General features: G+C 39.7%; 1 protein-coding gene across 4 annotated transcripts; it reads right to left on the reverse strand.

The window, feature by feature from the left end:
* Positions 1–4832: 4832 nt before the first annotated feature.
* KRT222 (keratin 222) lies at positions 4833–13929 on the reverse strand. 4 transcript variants are annotated; one of them, XM_027568484.1, is made up of 6 exons: positions 13635–13929; positions 10498–10622; positions 9541–9761; positions 7671–7747; positions 7369–7504; positions 4833–6941 (listed from the first exon to the last, which is right to left on the reverse strand). In XM_027568484.1, exons 2-6 carry the CDS (start codon positions 10612–10614, stop codon positions 6713–6715), a joined length of 780 nt encoding a protein of 259 aa, XP_027424285.1. In that variant the 5' UTR covers positions 10615–10622; positions 13635–13929; the 3' UTR covers positions 4833–6712. The 4 variants fall into 4 exon arrangements, with proteins under 4 accessions (XP_027424285.1, XP_027424284.1, XP_027424283.1 ...); XM_027568483.1 differs by having other exon boundaries at positions 13553–13929; XM_027568482.1 differs by having other exon boundaries at positions 10498–10626; positions 13553–13929.
* Between the last annotated feature and the right edge of the window lie 6409 nt (positions 13930–20338).

Below are 20338 nucleotides of genomic sequence, written 5' to 3' on the forward strand. Positions count from 1 at the left end.
TGTGGTGTAATTGCCAGGTTTCTGAGCCGGGGCCCAGAGATGCAAATCCTCTGGGCCAAGGTTGTGCGCCTTTGCAGCGCGAGGGGTGCCACTAGTCTCTGCCCAGCGCTGCCTTGGCTCATCCCCACTTTCAGCTTAAGCTCATCTGTCCTTCCGGATCCTGCTCAGATTCTCACTGTGGTGCCCTCCTGGAACTCCCCCCCTCGCCCCCCATAGTCCTTCCTCTGAACTCCCACGGTTCTTTGGTAACTTTATTGTACCCTATACCCAATCCATTGTATTGGACTGCGTTTGTTATCTCCAGCGCATTACGTGGGCCTTGAAAGCAAAGGTTCAGTTATCTGCATTGATCATCTTTCTATTGCCAGTCCCTGCTTAGGGCTTGATTCATTGCTAGATGCTCAATAAATGTGTACTGAGGCAGCTTTCTGGTCTAGTCCAGGGTTCTTTCCACTAAATCGTGAGTACGTTGGTTTACCAGTTACTACCCGCTTCCTTGGATACATAAACACCTGGCCCATGGTGGGCCGCTGTGAAGGGTGAAGGATCTGTAATTAAAAACACCGTTGAGGGGCATCTGGATGGCTCAGTCCTTAAGCGTCGGCCTTCGGCTCAGGTCATCATCCCAGGGTCCTGGGACAGAGCCCCGCATCGGGCTCCCTGCTCAGCGGGAAGCCTGCTTCTCCCTCTCCCACTCCCCCTGCTTGTGTTCCCACTCTCTCTGTGTCTCTCTCTGTCAAGTAAATAAATAAAAAATCTTAAAAAATAAAAATAAAAACACTGTTGACATTTAGTGACTGAATTCTTGGGCTGCTCTTAGGTGCTTTTGGGTGTGCGGTCAGGGACCAGGGCATCTTCAGCAGTCTGCAAAGCCAGGCATAAGTGAAATTTTGTCTAATTCTGCTTCCAATATTTTCATACTCATAAATAGAGGTTAGTGAAATTGAAAGGGAAGACTGAGAGAGAGGTCATCAAAGGATAATAGTCTGAGTGGTACTTGAGTTAATGTACAGTTGGCCTTGAACAAGGGGAGTAGTTGAAAATCCAGCTATAACTTGTGATGCCCCCCAAACTTACCTACTAATAGTATACTTTTGATTGGAAGCCTTACTGATAACGTAAGTGGTCAGTTAACACATATTTTGTACCTTATATGTATTTTATACTGTGTTCTTACAGTAATACCTGTCTTAAAATTTTTTGGCATTTCTAGGCTATGCAGTTCCTCTGCAAGCTTTTTTTCAAATCGTTGCAAATCTCAAAAAAATTTTCCATTGTATTTAGTGGAAAAAAAAATCCACGTGTAAGTGGACACACACAGTTCAAACCCGTGTTGTTCAAGGGTCAAGTACTCGAAACTGCCTTTTTAATATAAAAGCATCTGAGACATATAAAAGATTAATGTAAGATACATGGAAGTCTCAGCAAGGATCCCAGTACCTTCTTTTTCTGGTATCGTCCAGCATCTCTGGCCTGGTTTCTAAGCTGCACTTGGGGTTATGGTGGGGGACTGGGCAAGTGCAGTGCTGGGGCACATGCTCCATTTTGTCATCTCCAGGCAGTCCTCGGCAGGTGCTGGATGTTACCCTGTAGTGAGAAAGGGGTGGCACAAAAATGGTGGAAAAAGAAAGGAGGGGATCTGAGTGGAGCAGTGACATTGATACCCTTTCCTACCTCCTGGTCTTTACTTAAATGTCTTCTCAGTGGGTCTTCTCAGACCTATGTAGAATTGCAGCTCATTTTCCAGCTCTCTCCATGGTCTGTGCTTCATTTTTTTCTATAACTCTCATCACCGCCTAACATACTATATTTGTTATGGATTTATTTTGTTATCTTTTTCTTCCCATCAGAATGAAGGCTCTTTGAGGGTGGGGACTTTTCACATCTGGAACAGTATATGGTACATGCAGGTGCTCAGTATTTGCAGAATGAATTAAGGGTTATCTCATTTTTCTCTGCTTGGCTCTTTTTCCACTCCCAGAGATTTGTAAAATTAAGAAAGGAAGAATGCAGACAAAATATAATAGAAAAAAAATCTGTTCCCTAGTCCTGAAGAAATTAAGACTGAAGAGAAAAAGATTCAGCAAGATAGGCTGTACTTACACTGAGTTGTGGTTTTTTTTTCCCCCCAAAGCAAACTCAGGTATGTTCTTATAAGTACTGGGGTATTTATGGGGATGACAAAACAGACTTTTGGAATGGTGATTATTCCTGGAAAATATGAGATGCATCATTAATTATGACTAAATTATTGTAACTATAAAGGTTGTTAGGAACCCTCACAGAAGCCTAGTCTTAGGCCCAAGTAGTTTAGTTTTCTTTCTGGCAGTGAGACCCAGGAACTTGGCCTGTTTTCCTCTCTGACACTTACCCATACTTTTTTGAGGTTCTTCCTCCCCACAAACAGGGAAGCCAAAACTAGTAAGTGATTAAGTTGGATTTAAGCCCAGGTCTCTTTGATTTTTCGCTGTGTCAGTGAGGGAGGGAACACAAGCAGGGGGAGTGGGAGAGGGAGAAGCAGGCTCCTGCGGAGGAGGCAGCCCGATGCGGGGCTCGATTCCAGGACCCTGGGATCATGACCTGGGCCGAAGGCAGACACCTAACGACTGAGCCACCCAGGGGCCCCTGTCTGTAGTATTTTTAATGAAGCTATTTTAAATGGATTTTTTTTCTTCTAAAGATTTATTTATTTATTTTAGAAAGAGAGAGAATGAGCGGGAGGGGCAGAAGGAGAGGGACTCTCAAGCCGACTCAGTGCTAAGTGCAGAGCCTGAGGTTGGGCTTGATCCCAGGACCCTGAGATCATGACCTGAGCCGAAATCAAAAGCTGGACGCTTAACTGACTACACAACCCAGGTGCCCCTTAAATGGATTTTTTTCCGCCCCTTAAAATAGGGAAAGGGATGATACAGTTCTCCCTGGACGGAATAGCTTATAAAAGTCTGGTTATAGGCCAAATGGTAAAATAGGTTAATTTTCTCAGCTGTTTCTGTGAAAGCAGAAGTTATGGTTATTCAGTTTCTATTGCTAGAAATAGTTGTGAAATATTGGAGCCCGGTAGATTTCCAGGACAGGGTAATTCACAGTGTTTTGTTGAATTTGACAAAGTATGGGTTGCTTTTGCAAACTTCCATGTTGCCTGCAAAATACCTTGAGGATTTGGGACATGAGCTTTGACACATGGTATGGGAAAGGATGAAAACACGATGGTCCTGAAGAATCTGGGGGTATGGTTTAGCATCCACAGACCTCATTTGAGGGTCCAGGGCAGGTGTGAGCGAATGACCGCCCCAGGCCCAATCTAAGCTGCCTCCTGTTTTTATAGTTTGTTAGGACACAACCATGCCCATGTGTTTCCATATTATTTATAGTTGCTTTCAGCTACAAGGGCAGAGTCGTATAGTTCTTACAGGGATCCTATGGCCTAGAAAGCCTACAATATTTGCTATGTGGGCTTTTACAGAGCAAGTTTACCAACCTTGGCCTAGGGTCTAAGTGGGTGAGGGAAACTGGAAAAGTCTTGTACTGATCGCACATATACCTTACTTTCAAGTCTGTATCTGTAGGGCACCTGGGTGGCTCATTCATTAGGCGTCTGCCTTTGGCTCAGGTCATGATCCTAGGGTCCTGGGATCGGGCTCCCCGCATCGGGCTCCCTGCTCAGCAGGAAGCCTGCTTCTCCCACTACCCCCTGCTTGTGTTCCCTCTCTCGCTGTCTCTCTGTCAGATAAATAAATAAAATCTTAAAAAAACAAAAACAAAAACAAACTTCTAAAGTCTGTATCTGTAGTATGTCCATCAGTATTAGTAATCTGTGGGTCCATGCTGGCCATAATTTATAGACACAGAAGCAAATTCTCTGTGTACACTCTGATTTTATGTGTTGATCATTTGAGTAATGTGTGTATACATGTTATTTAACTAAAGTTTAATTTTGGCCCATGTCCCATAATATGTTTCCACTTGAAACTTTCAAATTAATTTAAGCATTTTTTTTTTTAAGAGAACGTTTTTGTACTTTCAAAACTACTGTGGTAGAACAATTCAAATTAGGCAACTCCCTGGGAAAGGATAATTTGTCTGGCAGCAATTGAAGAATTTGAAAATTTCCTTTACCTGTTGTGTTTTGAATTATTACTTAATCATCATCAGCCATGATTGTTTTCACAAATTCCCAATGACAATTTTTATCTAAATGGTACTGTATATTTGAGTAGTGCTTTGTCAAATATTTTCACATGTATATTATTTCAAACAACTCTGTGATGTAGGCAGGGTAGGAATATTACCAAGCACCAACTTTCCCTTTGTTTTTGAGTGTGAAATTGAGGCCTAGAGGACTTCAGTGATTCCTTCCTGCTCACATGGGGAATTAGTGATAGCACCCAGGCTGGGATCCTATTATTGTTGGTAACTGAAATTACTCTTTGCTTCCGTATTTGTATGTTGACATATACAAAAGTCAGAGAGACTGAAGAATATTAATTTATACTCATCCATAAAATGAGGATAGAATCTTGTAGCCCTGCTGTCAGGATTAGACATCATGTATGAGTTTGCTGAGGACAGTGCCAGGAGCAGAATAAACGCTTTGCAAATTATGGCTACTATTATCCTTTTCTCAGGGTTATGGGATTGTTTTGATTCTCTTAATTAGAATATACTATTTATTAGACTGTACCATTCTTAACTTTTCTTTTGCAAAAAAAGCGTAAAAACTGTTATCTCTCTGTGGTTGCATTTTTCTTTATTCCCCAAGCAAGCTAAAAATATCGGAACAATTGAACTCAATACAATGTATCAAACTCAAATAAAATGCAGCTTTGGAGTTCATGTTTCAGTTTTTTTTATTGTAGTGGTATCATTTACTTTGGTAAATTCATATCCCAATTTAAAATGCCCCAAAGCAAATAAAATGTTTTTTTATAAATTCAAGTACTGTATTTTAAAATGTACATGTTATGCACACAAGAGCTGCATAGCGGAATTACTATAACAAGCAGTTACATTCACGATACCCAGTACTGTTCTGAACACTGCATGTAGATTACACTAGATATATTGTTTTATTATGATTACTGTTGCTGAGTACAATGACTTTAATATAATAGTTTACAGGATTGCATTTTTTAAAGCATTAATAAAGTTAGTAGCATAGCATTTAACTAATATTGAATGAAAACACTATGTACAGGATGTATTTTAGGTCAGATGCTTACACAAGAATAAGCATTTAACATGCTGTCGTATCCTTGACAAAACAGAATCATCCCTTTTGCTAAATAGAATAAGAGAGGCTAAAAGGAATCTAAAGCAATTGAAAAAAAAATTTAAAATTTTATATCCCTGTATTATGTTAAAGATGATTTAATACAATTTTCTCCTGGTTAAAATATACATTTTGTTCTGTGTGAAATAAAGGAGAGAAAGAGAGACTGCAAAGATTGGTAATAAAAATGCTAACTGAGCTGTAGCCCTTCGATGATACTTCAGCTGGGAAAAAGTATGGTGAGTTGTAATCAACATTTTTTTCTGCTTAGAAAAAAAGTGATAGCCTATAAATTTCTAATGTTTTAAGACAGGTATTTATTATTTAAGGTCTTAAAATAAATAAATATGCCTGTTTAAACAAATTAAGTTGTTTAAAAAACTTTGCTACAATACTTGACTTATTCACAAGTAGATTTTCTGTCCATAGTTATTATAGTTTGAACAATTTAAAAACAGAAATCCTGCAAATACTCGTCGCTTAGATAACAATATTGTTATCTTAATTCACATAAATTATTGCAAGAAATATTTATAATACTTTACATAGTATCTTACCTAATGCTCACATCGAATATTCAAATTGGTCACATTTAACTTTACAGATGGAAAAGCTGGGGTGGTGACATTAGAGGACTCTATTCTAGTAATGGTAGCAATGAGAATGAGATTTTCATCTTCTCTTTGTGCTGCTGGCCTTCTGATTTTTTGTGGGGGAGGACACAACCTTAAAGTTCCTTGAATAAAGTAACTCTTTTGGAAATCAGATCATGATTGCAAAAAGCTTTTGGATGAAGATGAATTTAAATTTATTTAATCATCAAATTAGCCAGGGGTGTGTTCTATAGTTTGCTTGGAATGGCTCATGGAAAGTGGTTCTGTTATTTTTCTAAGTATGCGAATGATTATCTAAAAAAAAAAAATTTTTTTTTTGGTTCTGTGACTAGTGAGTCCTCTTTAAAAGCTTGTTTACAATTGTTTTCTTTTTTTAAGTAGAAAAATCTTTTTAGAAATAACCAGTCATGGAGTAATGATGAATAAGTCAGTGTGATTCTTAAGATAATACAATCATACTTAAACAAATTGTTCCCTTTCCTTAGAATATTCGGCCACTGAGTGAAATTTCAAAGACTTAACCAAGCCACCTTAACGCTTATAGTCTCTGATAAAATTTCAAGAGGAAAAGAAGACTATTTGGAGTAAATAAAATAGAAACCATACTGAATTTCTGATTTTATTTTGAAACTCCCTCTCTTCAAAGAATACATCCGTAATTAGATTCAGAGAAATTTTGTCCCTTCCTGTTTGTTTTCTGAAGAGAATCACACATTGATCATAACATACAAACTTAATAACTTACATTTTGGGACAGAAGGCAGTCAGCATGGCCCACCTTGGTCCACCCTAATGTCATTTTCAAATCAAGTCAAATACTGTCTTTGGATTAATTAGCTCCTGATGGAGGTTTGATAGAGGGGATACTGCATGATCTTCTCATGATAAGCCTGACTTCTATATCTGGTAGATTATCCTGCTTAGTCTGTAAACACCCTTCATCAGTGGCTGCTAAATGAAGATCAAATCGAAGAGAAACCGATTTTTTCCTTAATCGAGGGTTATCTTTAAAGAAGGAGCCTTCCCATTCTTTAATAACTTCATCCACTTTTTCTGTCCTGAAATGATACAATAAATCTTTCCATATGAAGAAGTATGGGTCTACTAAAAATATGTAATATGGATTCCATATGAAAAAGAAATCAAGAAATTTGTATAATTCATAATTGACACATTTTGAATTATAACTCACAATTTACATTGTGGAATTTATAATTTACATACTTTAAAAATTACACAGGTATAATTTCCAAGGAATTCTATGGAATTCTCATGTTTTGATTATATTTTTGGAAAAATGGCAAATTAAGGATTGATTACTCCTGTATCTGAGTTTTTGTTTATATATATTTACTCATGTCAGATTAAAAAAAATCATAGCATGTTAAGATTATGTTTGGAAACACGCAAAGATTACTGATTACTCAATTGAAGTTAATTTCTTTGCATGTGTTTATTATTATTAGTCAAAGTTATTTTACTTACTGAATAGTGCCACGAGCCTCAGTGCTTTCCTTCACGAGATTTCCATTTAGTACTGCCTGTTTGGTCACTGTTTCCACTTTTTCGTTCTCATACTTTTGTGGGAGTTTCGTTGAAAAAGATATTTCATTTATAATGGCTGTGAAAATGTTATCGTGAAACATTAAAATACAATGTTGTAGTACTAGTCACAGTTGATTTATATGTCAAACTTTATTCAAATATTGCTTGTTTTTGCTATTTTATAGTATTTAGTTAAATGGCACTTTATTTTTCAAGTTCGTTTACCTATATCAGAAACTCACCTGAAGGTAAAACAAAACCAACTCTACTTGTCGTAGGTTTCTGTTCTTTTTTCTCACCTTGGATACAACCATAATATCTGAAATTGGAAAGAATTATATTATAGAAGCAACACTGTATTAGCCTAATAATTGAAGAAAATGCTCACCAGTAAGAGAATGGATAAAATGTAGTATATTCATACAATGGAAATACTATTAAGCAATGAAAATAAATGAACTAAGGCTACACTATATCTTTATGGATGAACCTCCTAAATATAACACTGAGTGGGAAAAGAAAGGTGATTTGTAGCTAATTTTACAAAGGTTAAATAATATTCAAAAAAATTTCATATTTTGTTTAGGGATACATATTTACATATTAGTATAAAGGAATGTTTAAGGCTAATAAGCGTCAAATTCAGGAGCCAGGTTAGACTAAGGGAGGAGGATGGGGGGTTGGGATATGGTTTAGGTGCCTGGGGTGGGGGTAGGAAGACTTCAACAACACTGTAAATATTTTACTTCTCAAGCTGGGGGAAGTGTGTACATGAAGTTCATGATATTTTTCTTTCTTCTTTTTTTTTTTTTTTTAAAGATTTTATTTATTTATTTGACAGAGGCACAGCGAGAGAGGGAACACAAGCAGGGGGAGTGGGAGAGGGAGAAGCAGGCTTCCCGCGGAGCAGGGAGCCCGATGCGGGGCTCGATCCCAGGACCCTGGGATCATGACCTGAGCTGAAGGCAGACACTTAACAACTGAGCCGCCCAGGCGCCCCCATGATATTTTTCTTGATACTTTCTTGTATATCTTAAACATAGCATAATAAAAGTTTTAAAAATTGTATTAAAGGAATATTAAAGACCACTTTATCAACATCTTGAATGATTAGGCATTAAATAAAATCCACAACCACTTATTTTATTCAACAACAAATTATATGTGTGTGTGTATATTCACAGAGCACTGTTTTAATCACTTTACAAACAATTTATTTAATCCTCACAGCAATCCTATGAGGTAGGTAATATAATTCCCATTTTATGGATGAAAAAACTGAGACACAGAGAGGTTTGGTAACTTGCTTGGTGTCACTCAGCTAGTAAGTGGTAGATTTTGAATTCAATTTATGTTTTTCAAAGCTTTAGTAAATGTCAAAACTTATTATAGGTTAAAGTAGTTTCATCTAATTTTGTAGAGGACTCAGAATTCTGAAGCAAGCAAGAATAAAGGTTTCTTTCTGTGGGAACATGGAAAACTGGAGGTTGTCCTGCACTCAAAGCCATGTGACCTTTTAAAGTGATTGTAGATTATGTAACTGTGAATTAGTAAGAATTCCTCTTTTGATATTTTGATACCTTTTGTTTCAGGACATTTGGAAGTCTTTTAAATCATATATTCAGAACTAAATTGTTTTTTGTGGTGGTAATATAATTACATTATTATTATTATTATTAATTTTGACTTTTGATCTGTGGTGGGAGTGGGCCCTGGGTGGGGGGATGTGGTAATATGTGCATTTTCCAAGCTTTCTTTGTGGGTGGTCCATAGAAGGCACTGACTAATTCTAAGAGATGAACGACAAGGAGAGTAAGTTAAGAAAGGTCATTTTTGTAGCGATTGAGAATTAGTTACATTTCGCTCTAGGCTTGAAGCACTCTTTGTTGTAGCTACTGTCCCTGACTTTGGCCATTCTGTTCATAATTTTGGGAGGCTGGAAATAGTTCTTCCACATATTCTTTGCAATGCGTACTAATCCTACTTTGCTATAGGAACCCAGTGAGCATGCCATGGTGATGATGGGTTTTTAGATGTAATTTCTCGGACTACCTCAACAAAGACAGAAGCTCTGGTCACTTGCCATTAACTACTGTATATGGAGTTAGGTACCTGATTTCTTCCTTTTCTAGGAGGCGGCGATAAGTGGCAATTTCTTGTTCTAGCCTCATCTTCGTGTTGAGAAGCATCTCATGCTCTTGAAGCTGCTTTTCGATGCCGCGCCTTACTTCCTGTAGCTCTTTTTCTAGTCCTTCAATCACCGTCTCTAGATCTTGCAACTGCATCTGGTAATGTTGCTCACTGGCATGGAGGGAGTTTTCCAGGCCCCTTTCCTGTTTTATATAGATCTTCGTCAGTGAAATCAGTGAAACAAAATGTGCTGCTGAAATCTGATTTGCAATGTCTCCGTTCTATTGTGTTCTTTAAAAGTCTGCAATAACTTCACTTATGCAAAAGATATTTCCTTACAAATCTGTGTATGACTCAAATGAAAAAAAAATTATATCTAGATAGCTAGAGAGCTTACTATTTCAAAGGAATCCTGTGATAATTCTTTTGGCCAAAAAAAAAAAAAAAATCTGCAGTATGACTGACTTATTACCACTGATTTATTTGGTTTTTTAAAAATTGGAAATGTAGAATATCGAATGTTAAAGCAGAGTGCGCTGCTTAGAAAAGGCATTTTAGGAAGGTGTTTAAATATTTTTTACTATTAGAAATCTCAGGCATGGGGATAGAAGACTCCCTCCCCCCACCCCTCCCCCCCACCCCGTGATAACTTTGGGTAATGGCAAAGGCTATATTCTCCCACTATAGCTATTAGAGAACCCCAGGTTGATAAGCAAGGATGACTTCCTTTTTATAGGCGTGAACTAGACCTTGAATGAATTGATAATAGCCATGGCCATGATGGAGGGAGGGGGGTAGTTGAACCAGGACCAAGGACAGAATTCAGTGGCCTTGCTTTTTAAGTTTCTCACTGTAAGGTAATGGGCATTATTCCTTTCTCTCTTAGTCAACAAACGTCTGGGGACTCAGTGGGCCAGTTGCTTTTGAGCTCATTCTCACCACCGCCTGGAGAGACTCAATTTCCACTTGCAGGTGGTGCCACTGGCGTCGAGCTTCCTTGAGTTCTGCTTGAGCTGCCTTTAAAGCCTCTTCATCTTTGTCCATTTTTTTGCTCATATCTTCTTCTAGCTTTAAGAAAGCCACCAGCAACAAGAACAACAGAAACAAAGAGCACTCTTGAAAATGAGAACTTTTAAAAGTCATCCTAGGAACACAGCACAGGTGCCTCATCATTTTTTTCTTTAAACTGCTAAATTTCAAAAGTGTGTTCCAGTGCTTAGTTACTCATTAGTCAGGTGTGGAAGTAAGTGAATTGCATGTTCAGCTTCAGTGTTCTCAGATAATACAATGAACCTCAGGCGTCTCTTCCTACTATGACAGTCTATGAAATGCAGAGAAAAATATATCTGTTTTAATGAAAAGTAACAGTTTGCAGGATCTAAGTTTGAGACCTCTGATTCTTAACTTTCTATTATTTATGGCATTATGAGGAAGATGGATTGAAACTCAGCTGTTATTTCCCCCTATATTTTCTTGTAGGCTGCTTTGTAAAAGCAGATAAACAGTTATATGTCTTAAACTGATCAATTCTGGGACTGGGCATATGGACAGAGATTAAATACTGCTGGAAAGTATATTATGAATAATTTAGAGAATTAGGTTATCATAGGCATTAGAGGCTCTAAAATAGACTTCGTAGAAAGAGAACCCACTGTTGATTTACCTTTTGCAAATGATCTTTTTGGAAAGCATGTTAATCTTGGTATCTAGGGAAGTGGCCAAAATTACATCTTTATAAAGATTGTTTTCTAAATGTCATCATATTAAATAGCAAGTGGACTATATTTCTTATGCTGATGTTCAAATCAAATGAAATTATCTTTTGACAGAATTCTCAACATTTGGCCCCAAGAGCAGCAGGGGCAATGTATGGAATTGATTGTAGTCTTTTGTAGCAAAAATTACAACTTATTAATGCTTTTATAAAAATGCATTTTGAAATAACACATTTTAATTAGATGGTACGAGAGTTTGTTTTTTTTTTTTTTTAAAGAAAGCATTGCAGTAAATGAAAGTTCACAAAGTTGAGGGCAAGGCATTAAAGAACAAAATTCATACATCTCTTTTGGTTTGCTGTATCACTTGTTCTTAGTGTTAAGTTGGCAAAGTTAAGCAGCAACACTTAGCAGAGCAACTACAAAAGAGAATGTCAAGAATTTAGGAAACAGGAGGGCATAAAAATGCTCGTATCTGCTGGTCTTTTGGATTTTGTATATGGAACTGGCAGCTATTTTTGTGTGGTAGCTAGATGCCGAAGACAGCCCCCAATGACCCAGACCTCCCCAAATTCATGTCCCTGTGTGGTCCCCTTCTGTACTGAATCTGGGCAGAGCTTGTGTCTTGCTTTAGCCAGCAGAATGTGGCGGAAGTGCCAGGTTTAGTCCTAAACCTCAGGAAGCCCTGACAACTTGTACTCCTGTGCTTTTGGGAGACTTGGGCCAACATGTTAAGAAGTCTGGATACCCTGCTGGAGAGGTCGCATAGAGGCCAGATGGTGAAAGACCCTGAGGCAACCCGGAGAGAGAGGAACAGACCCAATTGTCTCAGCTGAGCCGGCCTTCCAAAAATCCCCTGCCAAGGCTCCAGACACAGAAGTGAGCCACCTTGGATGTCCCAGCCCAGTTATGCCCCAAGATGATTATAGTCTTAGCCAATGTCACACAGAGTGGAAGAATCACCCCCACCCGAACCCACTCAACACATAGAATCATGAGAGAGAGAATGCCATGGTTGTTTTAATCTACTAAATTTGGGGGTAGTTTGTTCTACAGCAATAAATCACAAAAAGCTTATGTTTCTTTATTTTGTAATAATGAACAGACTTCCCTGAATTTATTCCAACTGACTTTCTGAATTCTTTGAAAAAAAATATTGGTACCATCGCAAAATAAAATGTTTATTTGGCTTATAATTTTCAGAAATTGTCATCTAGTAATTTTTTCCCTTCTCTTTGCAAAAGGTGAGTGAACTATTCCAACACTTAAATATCCCAGTGACTTTGCTTGATCTAGGGTACTGATCGTTCTTTGTGAAGACTGAAAATATTACCTAGAGGTGAAATTTACTTACCAAAATTCATTACCAACAATGAACTGCTAATGATATAAAGTCCTATGATTTCCTAGAAATATTTTTTCCCTATTGGTGATTGTTCTTAAGTTCACTCTTTGCTATATTTGGGTACCTGGAATAGAATTTGAACTCAGATAGGATACGTAAAAAAAAAAAAAAAAAAACCCAAAACACAAAAAACCAACCCTGAATTTTTAAATCTTTCTAAAATATTTGTTGGAACATGTATTTGAATGTTTGAGATCTTAATTAATTGCTAAATGTGAATGTCACTTTAAAACAAAGTAAGTCTACGAAATTAGGATTTAGCCTTTATTCAACTTGGCTCCCCCTCTTTTTAATACTTAAATATTTCATGACTTGTATTGGAAATAAAACCTTTCTCATCTTGTAGTACAAAAGCAAAAATCTGTAAGTGGAGAGTCAGTATCAATTTGGGGAATTTTGATTGTCCCAATTTATATCACTGTTTCTGAATGCCACCTTCACATACTTAGATTATTTCCATTTATAACAATCTGGTATAAAACTGATGACAGAAATCTTTCGGAAATATTTTACTTCGTTTTATCTCTACAAAATGTGCAAGCTAATAAATCTTACCGTAAAGCTTGCCATTTTAAAGACGTAATTGAAACATTCTCTATAAATAACTCTGTAATATTTTCAAAGGGTATTTGAAATGCTTCCTTCCTGAAGGATGTCTAAAAGAGGTTAGAGTGCCCCATTTTTATTGCATGTTGGCCCCATGTTTTGTTATTGATAGGAACCTCACCGCTGATGTAAAAATCATCAATTGACATTAATCGAATGGCGACGTTAACAGTATAATCAGAGCATTTCCCCCGGTGGTCCCAGTACATCGCAGTAAAACCTAAATTCCTTCCCCGGTAGACGCTGCATTGAAAAGGAAATACTGTACCTCAGAGAGGCCGGGACAGGAATTGGATAGACAGGGATTGTCTCCTTATCCTGGAAGGTGCCTGTCTGTATGAAATCATTACCTGGATCCTTGTTGAGAGCACGGTCTCTATCTGATTTCTCGTGAGGAGCTTTTCATAGTTTGCCCTGATCTCATTGAGTAGCTGGGACAGCTCCATTCTTTTCCCATCCTCCACCTTGGCTAAGTGAACCTTATCGATAGGATGAGTCGCTGCGGCAGAGCTGGTCTGTCTGCGTCGAGCAGAGACGGAGCTCCGTGGAGCCTTAAAGACGCAGAGCTCCCTTTTTCAGAACCACCGAAACTCCCGTGCTTCCAATCAATTATGCAAATACGCAAACCCTTTTCTCCTCCTGTTGTTGGTATAGTAGACGCGTCAGACTCTCCATAAAGGAACAAGAAAAGGAAAACATCCTCAGCATTCCTAAATTGGTTCTCTGTAAAATTGAGCACTTGGGGGTGGGGGTAGGGGTAGGCGTGTCAACTTATCTTGTGTGTAAAAGAAATGGGGAATAAGATGAAGAAAATTGTATTTTGTTTTCTGCCCCAAGAGACTGCATGGCAATTAATCAGGGCTGAAAACATGATAGCTAAAATTTTCTTTCATAGTTTTTCTTGCCATTTGAAACAGAAATGCTGTGGTAGGGCATTAGAAGATGTCGTAAATCTTGAATATTCTGACAGGTATTGGGAAAAGCTACCATCAGATGAAGCTGACAGTTGTCATTAGCCATGGGACTGACTGTATTTCCCTCTGATGCATACTGTGTGGTTCATGGCAGGCTGCTGGGCCCCCGGCAGAGTTTGATGTCTTGAGGTGGATTCCTGAAGGCATATCCAGATGAAGCTATAGCTGGAGGTGAGTGCTAATAAACTGTGAAAGCTGAGAGTTAACATTTCCAATATTTTAACAAAGTTGAAGAAATACAACCAGATGGTTTGTGCACAGGGGTTATCCACTGGGTAAGATTTATTGTAGGGGTTACTCCTTTGTTAGTAAACATATAGTTGATGACAACTCATACCTGTAAATACAACATTTGCGCAGCCCTTCTAACTTTAAAAAGCACCTTTACATCTATCATTCCATCTAACCTTCATGATCCCTGTCACTTTGTAATCTGAAAAGGTGACAAGCCTGAGGCAGGAGGGGTTGGGGGTGTCTTGCCCAAGGTCATGGGGCAATGTCACGGCATCTTCGGGACTGGAACTATGACTGCCTCGCTGTATTCCATATATTGCCCCATTGGCCTCTGCATGCTCTCTCCCCCCACCTAAATTCCTTGTTTACTCTGGCCAGCTGGCTGTTAGAAGTGACTGAAATATTTTCGGGAATAGATCTATTGTCATCATTATTTGTAGAGTGGCTTGGCTGGAATTGTATCCAAAGAGTCGTTCAGGAAATAATCAATCCTTGGCTCTAGTGCTCACAGGGCCTTTGAACGTGCATTGGGTTCTTTTACTTTCTGAATTAATTCACTGCTGGCCAGGCTGATCTGTGCTGGGCATTCCTACAGTCCCCTGTAAACAAAGCTGGCCATCCATTGGCCCTGCTGAGAGGAGAGGTTCTGGTCATTCCTGTCCTCTGTTTAACCTGACCCATGCCTCCTCCACCCTCCCCATCAGCCACAAATGATTGGTCTAGAGATGGACACTTGACCAAAGGATAGCCAATCCATGGGGCAGAGACCTGTGAGGTAGCCTGATACAAAAGCTCTCACTAAAGAGGGTCACTTATGATTATCTAGAGCAAACTGATCCTCTTTCTTGGTAATTGCAACTGAGAAATACGAAGAAAATCAGGCACTTAGTAGTGGGAAGAGAAGCAAGAAAGTAAATAATTACAGTCATTACTTCATGTAGCTCCTGCTCATCTCTGCAGAAAATACAGAAAGCTGAACTAGATTCTCCAGAGGGCTGGTCCTGGCACTCTGCATTTTAAACAGGACTCCCAGATACTTCTTATGTACCCTAAAGCAGTACTTTCTTTCTTTTTTAAGATTTTATTTATTTATTTGACAGAGAGAGAGCACAAGCAGGGAGAGCAGGAGAGGGAGAAACAGGCTCCCCAATGAGCAGGGAGCCCGATGTGGGACTTGATCCCAGGACCCTGGGATCATGACCTGAGCCGAAGGTAGACACTTCACCGACTGAGCCACCCAGGCGCCCTAGAGCAGTACTTTCCAATAGAAATATAAGGCAAGCCACAAATGCAAACCGCATACTAGAATTTTAAACTTTCTAGTAGCCAAATCAAGAGAGATAAACAGAAACAAGTGTAATGAATTTTAATATTATATTTTCTTTAACCTGATATAGCCAAGATATAATTATTTCAACTTGGAATCAATCTAAAATATTAATGAGATATTTTACACTCTTTATTTTTGATACTCTCTTTGAAAGCCACTGTATATTTTAATAGCCCATCTCAATTTGGACAAGCCACATTTAAGGTGCTCGATAGTCACACGGCTACCGTGTTGAACAGCACCAGTTGGCCGCTACTGCCTCACATAAATGACAGTTCCATGCCTGCAACGCTCCACAGGAATCTTAAAGGAAATAGTGCTAGATTGGGGCAGGGCGGCGGGGGGGAGGGGATGGGATGGGAGTAGTATTTAGAAAGGTATCCGACAAGCATCTGAGTAATGAAGTTAACTATTTCAAAAATCTCAATTGTTATTTTTCAAGGAAAGAAATGTTGCTAATTTACTTTCCAAAAACACTGCCCTTTATTTAAAAAAATCAGTAATGATAGCTCATTAAACACTGTGGCAAATATAAAATTGCAGGTTTCATGTCATTTTCAGTACCTTAACTATAGTCACGCCCTGTTCTCTTATGCTTCAAAAATCATAACAGAGCCTGGGTGTCTCTCTCTGTCAAATAAATGAATAAAATCTTAAAAAAAAAAAACCCAAAACCACAAAAAACATAACAGAATGCAAATAAGCAAGGGTGTCACAGAGACCATCTTGAGTCCACTCTAGTTATCAGAAGTAAATCATTTGACAATGTTATACTTTATTTTTTTAAAGATTTTATTTATTTATTTAATTGACAGAGAGAGAGAGAGAGAGAGACAGCGAGAGAGGGAACACAAGCAGGGGGAGTGTGAGAGGGAGAAGCAGGCTTCCCGCCAAGCAGGGAGCCCGATGTGGGGCTCCATCCCAGGACCCTGGGATCATGACCTGAGCTGAAGGCAGTCGCTTAACCAACTGAGCCACCCAGGTGCCCCGTTATACTTTATTAATAGAAACTCATTAGTTACAACACATTTCACAACTGCCAAAATGCTGTGGTTGAGGACACTGGCTCTAAGGACATTCATGAGAGTAAGCCCCCCGCCCCTTGGGAATTAGAATTCAGGACTGAAGGCCATTCATTCAGTCATTTGATTATTGGATGCCTACTGTTTGCAAGAAGTGTGCTAGGTGCAGAGGAGTTCTGAAGAGAAGAGATGACCTCTTGGGGCACATGGTGGGGAGAAAAGATGGAGAAGGCTTTATAGAGGAAATAGTTAAAAAAAAAAGTGGTCAGGGTCAGATCGTGGAAAAGCAGTTGATGAAGACTGGGTTTTATTTGGCAAGTAAAGGAGAGTCACTGCTGGTTTATGAAAGGGGAAGTCACATGGTCAGATTAATTTGGAAATAGTGCCAAAGATTTCAGAGTAGGGACACCAATGAGAGATGCAGTACTAATGAAAAAGAACATAAAGCTATTTCAGAAGTTCAGGGTGAGAGACCCTAGGAAACTGAATTTGAATAACGCTGTGGGAATAGAGCAGGGGAGCAGGCATGACTTCTAGAGCTTTAGCAAGGGGAAGCCGTTTACAAAGGGAAGGGGAGGCAGGGACAGAGGTGACTCAGGTTTGTAGTCTCTACACCTAGAACATCAGTGATCCTGTGATCAGAAACAGGGAAGACAGGATGATAATGAGACTGAATTCAATCCAGACCCTTAAAGCAATAGGATAAAGTGGGAAAAGACCAGGGCTCAAGCCCCTGCCTGCCAATTACCAGCAAGGTGAACTTGGGTAAAGTACTGATGCTCTTTGAACTTCAAGGTCCTCGTCTGTGAATTGAGATTAATGATACACTTTCTCATGCTGCTATACGGCTACTAAGAATGGTAGATACTGTTATCATCATCCTCAGTTTACAGATAAAGACACTGAAGTCCAATCAAGTGCAGAGGCAAGAGTCAAAGCCAGGCAGTCTGACTCCAGAGCCTACCCTTTACGGCACAAGAGCTAATTTCTTAAGAATCAGAAGGAAAACCCTGGCACATAATAGAGGTCTTTAAATCCTTGCTACTTAGAGTGGGAGCTGATTGGCAATGTAGGCTCTCAGGCCACGCCCCAAACCTCCTAGATCAGAATCTGTTTTTTATCAAGATCTCTAGCTGATTTGTGTGCACACTGAAGTTTGAGGAGTGCTGCTTTAAAATCTTTCAAACTTGCTGCACAGTGAACTCATTTGGGGAACTTTAAGAAATAGTGATGCTGCATCCCCCTGCCAGAGATTCTGAGTTATTAGCTCAGGATGTTTTGCCTGGGCGTCAGCATTTTTAAAACCCCCCAGGTGAGTCTAATATGTGCCAAAGTTTGACAATTATAGCTATACAGGTTACAAATGTTTCCTTCTACTCATTGCCCTATCCTGCTTCACCCAAAGGAAATGGGTTGTTAGTACAGGTGTCTGAAGTAAGACTCCAGAAGTCAAACAATGGCAAGTCCCACTATTCATGCTTTGGTTGGTGCAAATCTGAGTCAGGTAGATAAGACATATGCATTGTTTATTTTTCTATAACAAATTAATCTTTACTTGGAGCTCCCATTCTGTAGAGGATGAGTAATTAAATCTCCTCAATTGGGTTTCCTGCCTTTTCTCCAAAATGTTGCATCTAAGTTTCTGGGAACTTCGGTAGCTGGGATTAGGGGTTCAGGATGGTCCTCGATGTTGTCTGTCCAAGTCTGTGTTCACTAAGTCAATCCTTGTTCTTTCCATTTGTCCCATTCAAGTTGTTGGGGGAAACAATTATAAACAAAATCTCCCAGAGGCACCTGGGTGGCTCAGTCAGTTGAGGGACTGCCTTCGGCTCAGGTCATAATCCCAGGGTCCTGGGATAGAGCCCCACATGGGGCTCCCTGCTCAGCGGGGAGTCTGCTTCTCCCTCTCCCTCTGCCGCTCCCACTTGTGTGCTCTCTCTCAAATAAATAATAAAATCTTAAAAAAAAAATTAAAACAAAATCTCCCAACTAGAAATCCTCTCTGCAAAGGTAGTAGAGAATGAAAACACTTTTATTATTGAATAAACATTAAACCAGAATGTGATGCACAGCACAGGCAATCCACTAAGAGATTGCAAAAACAGAAAGAAATCTCACCCTTTTATGTAGCCAACCAGAAACAACCCATGCATCCCTGTTCTCAAGATAAACAACTAGCCCTCAAGTAGGAGGAGTTGATGTAGAGGCTGCTTTTAGGCAACAGGCTTGAGCAATGGAAATTAGAAAGGGCCCACAGCAACCACGGACCACTGAGCTGAATACAGACAGGCTCATCAGGTGACCCACCTCAAACTATGCATGGGCCTTAATTTACCAATGGGCTACTTACAACCAGGTACAGTTACCATAAAAGGGAAAATTCCATAGTCCCCAAACTTCTACCTCCTTTGTTCCGCACCACTAGCCTCATGCTACCGATCGTCACCTCACATCTGGGGGCCCCCATCTGATAAGGAGAGACACCACACTTGACAGCACCATTTGTCACACATAGTTCATCTGGTAATTTGGTGACTTTACCTGGTTATGGGGTGACCATCTGTATTCACTAAGAGGCTTCATCTAAAGGAAAAATACACTTCTTTATAACAGGATGTAGTTTGGAGAGAGGCTCCTACCTCCCTACAGAAACAGACAGGGCTGCTATGTTCCTTGGATGTTTACCTCCACAGGTAACAGTTCCCAGGTCCTTGAGAAAGACATTCCAGGCCGTAAAGCCGGTCAAGAGCTTATTTTGCTTTTAAAAAGATTTACTTACATTTCAAAGAGACAGATAAACTATTTACAATTCCAAAGTTTCTGAAGTAAATGCTCTAAGAGAGTGGGAGTGTGTGTCTTGCCTTATTTTCAATAGGGAGAATTAAGCTTCTCCTTTCTTCTTCTTTTTTTAAAGCCTCTCCTTTCTAGTTTGTATTTGCCCTCCCTGCATCCAACGGCTCCCTTGCAGACTTCCCTCCGTGCCCGAGGGCCTGGGAACCATTCTGGGCTTCAGTGTGCCCGGGGTGGGGGGCGGGGGGCTGGCAATGAAGTGGCAGGTAGGCTGCAGCTCCAATCGGCCCGGACCTACTGCTAAAACCAGACCTATTTGGCCCTCGTCCCTTTCCTGGGACCACAATCCAAGAAGCAGGGTGCAATGCTCCTAAGCAGTCAGGTCCCCAACTTACTTCCCATTTTGCTGCTTTGCAGTGGCTCTGACCTCAGAAGCAGGGCCTGGGGCTCCTCTCTCAGGGACCCACACGGCTGCCCTTCTCCTTTCTCCCCTCTCCCTTTGGTCCAGAGAAGCTCTTCTCTTCTTGAGGGTTCTAGTCTGGAATGTAAGTTCCAAGACCTGTCTGTCTGGTCATGAATGGATCTAGCTCTGTGCCCGGCACTGAGACAGCAGACAGAAAATGTGTGTAGAATGAATGATGTTTCTTCTGTACCTTTCGTCTCGGTCCTGAGTCCTCTTCAATCTAAGTCTAAAGGGCTTTTGT

Source organism: Zalophus californianus, chromosome 16, assembly GCF_009762305.2.
Source record: "Zalophus californianus isolate mZalCal1 chromosome 16, mZalCal1.pri.v2, whole genome shotgun sequence".
In the NCBI taxonomy this organism is placed as follows: Eukaryota; Metazoa; Chordata; class Mammalia; order Carnivora; family Otariidae; genus Zalophus; species Zalophus californianus.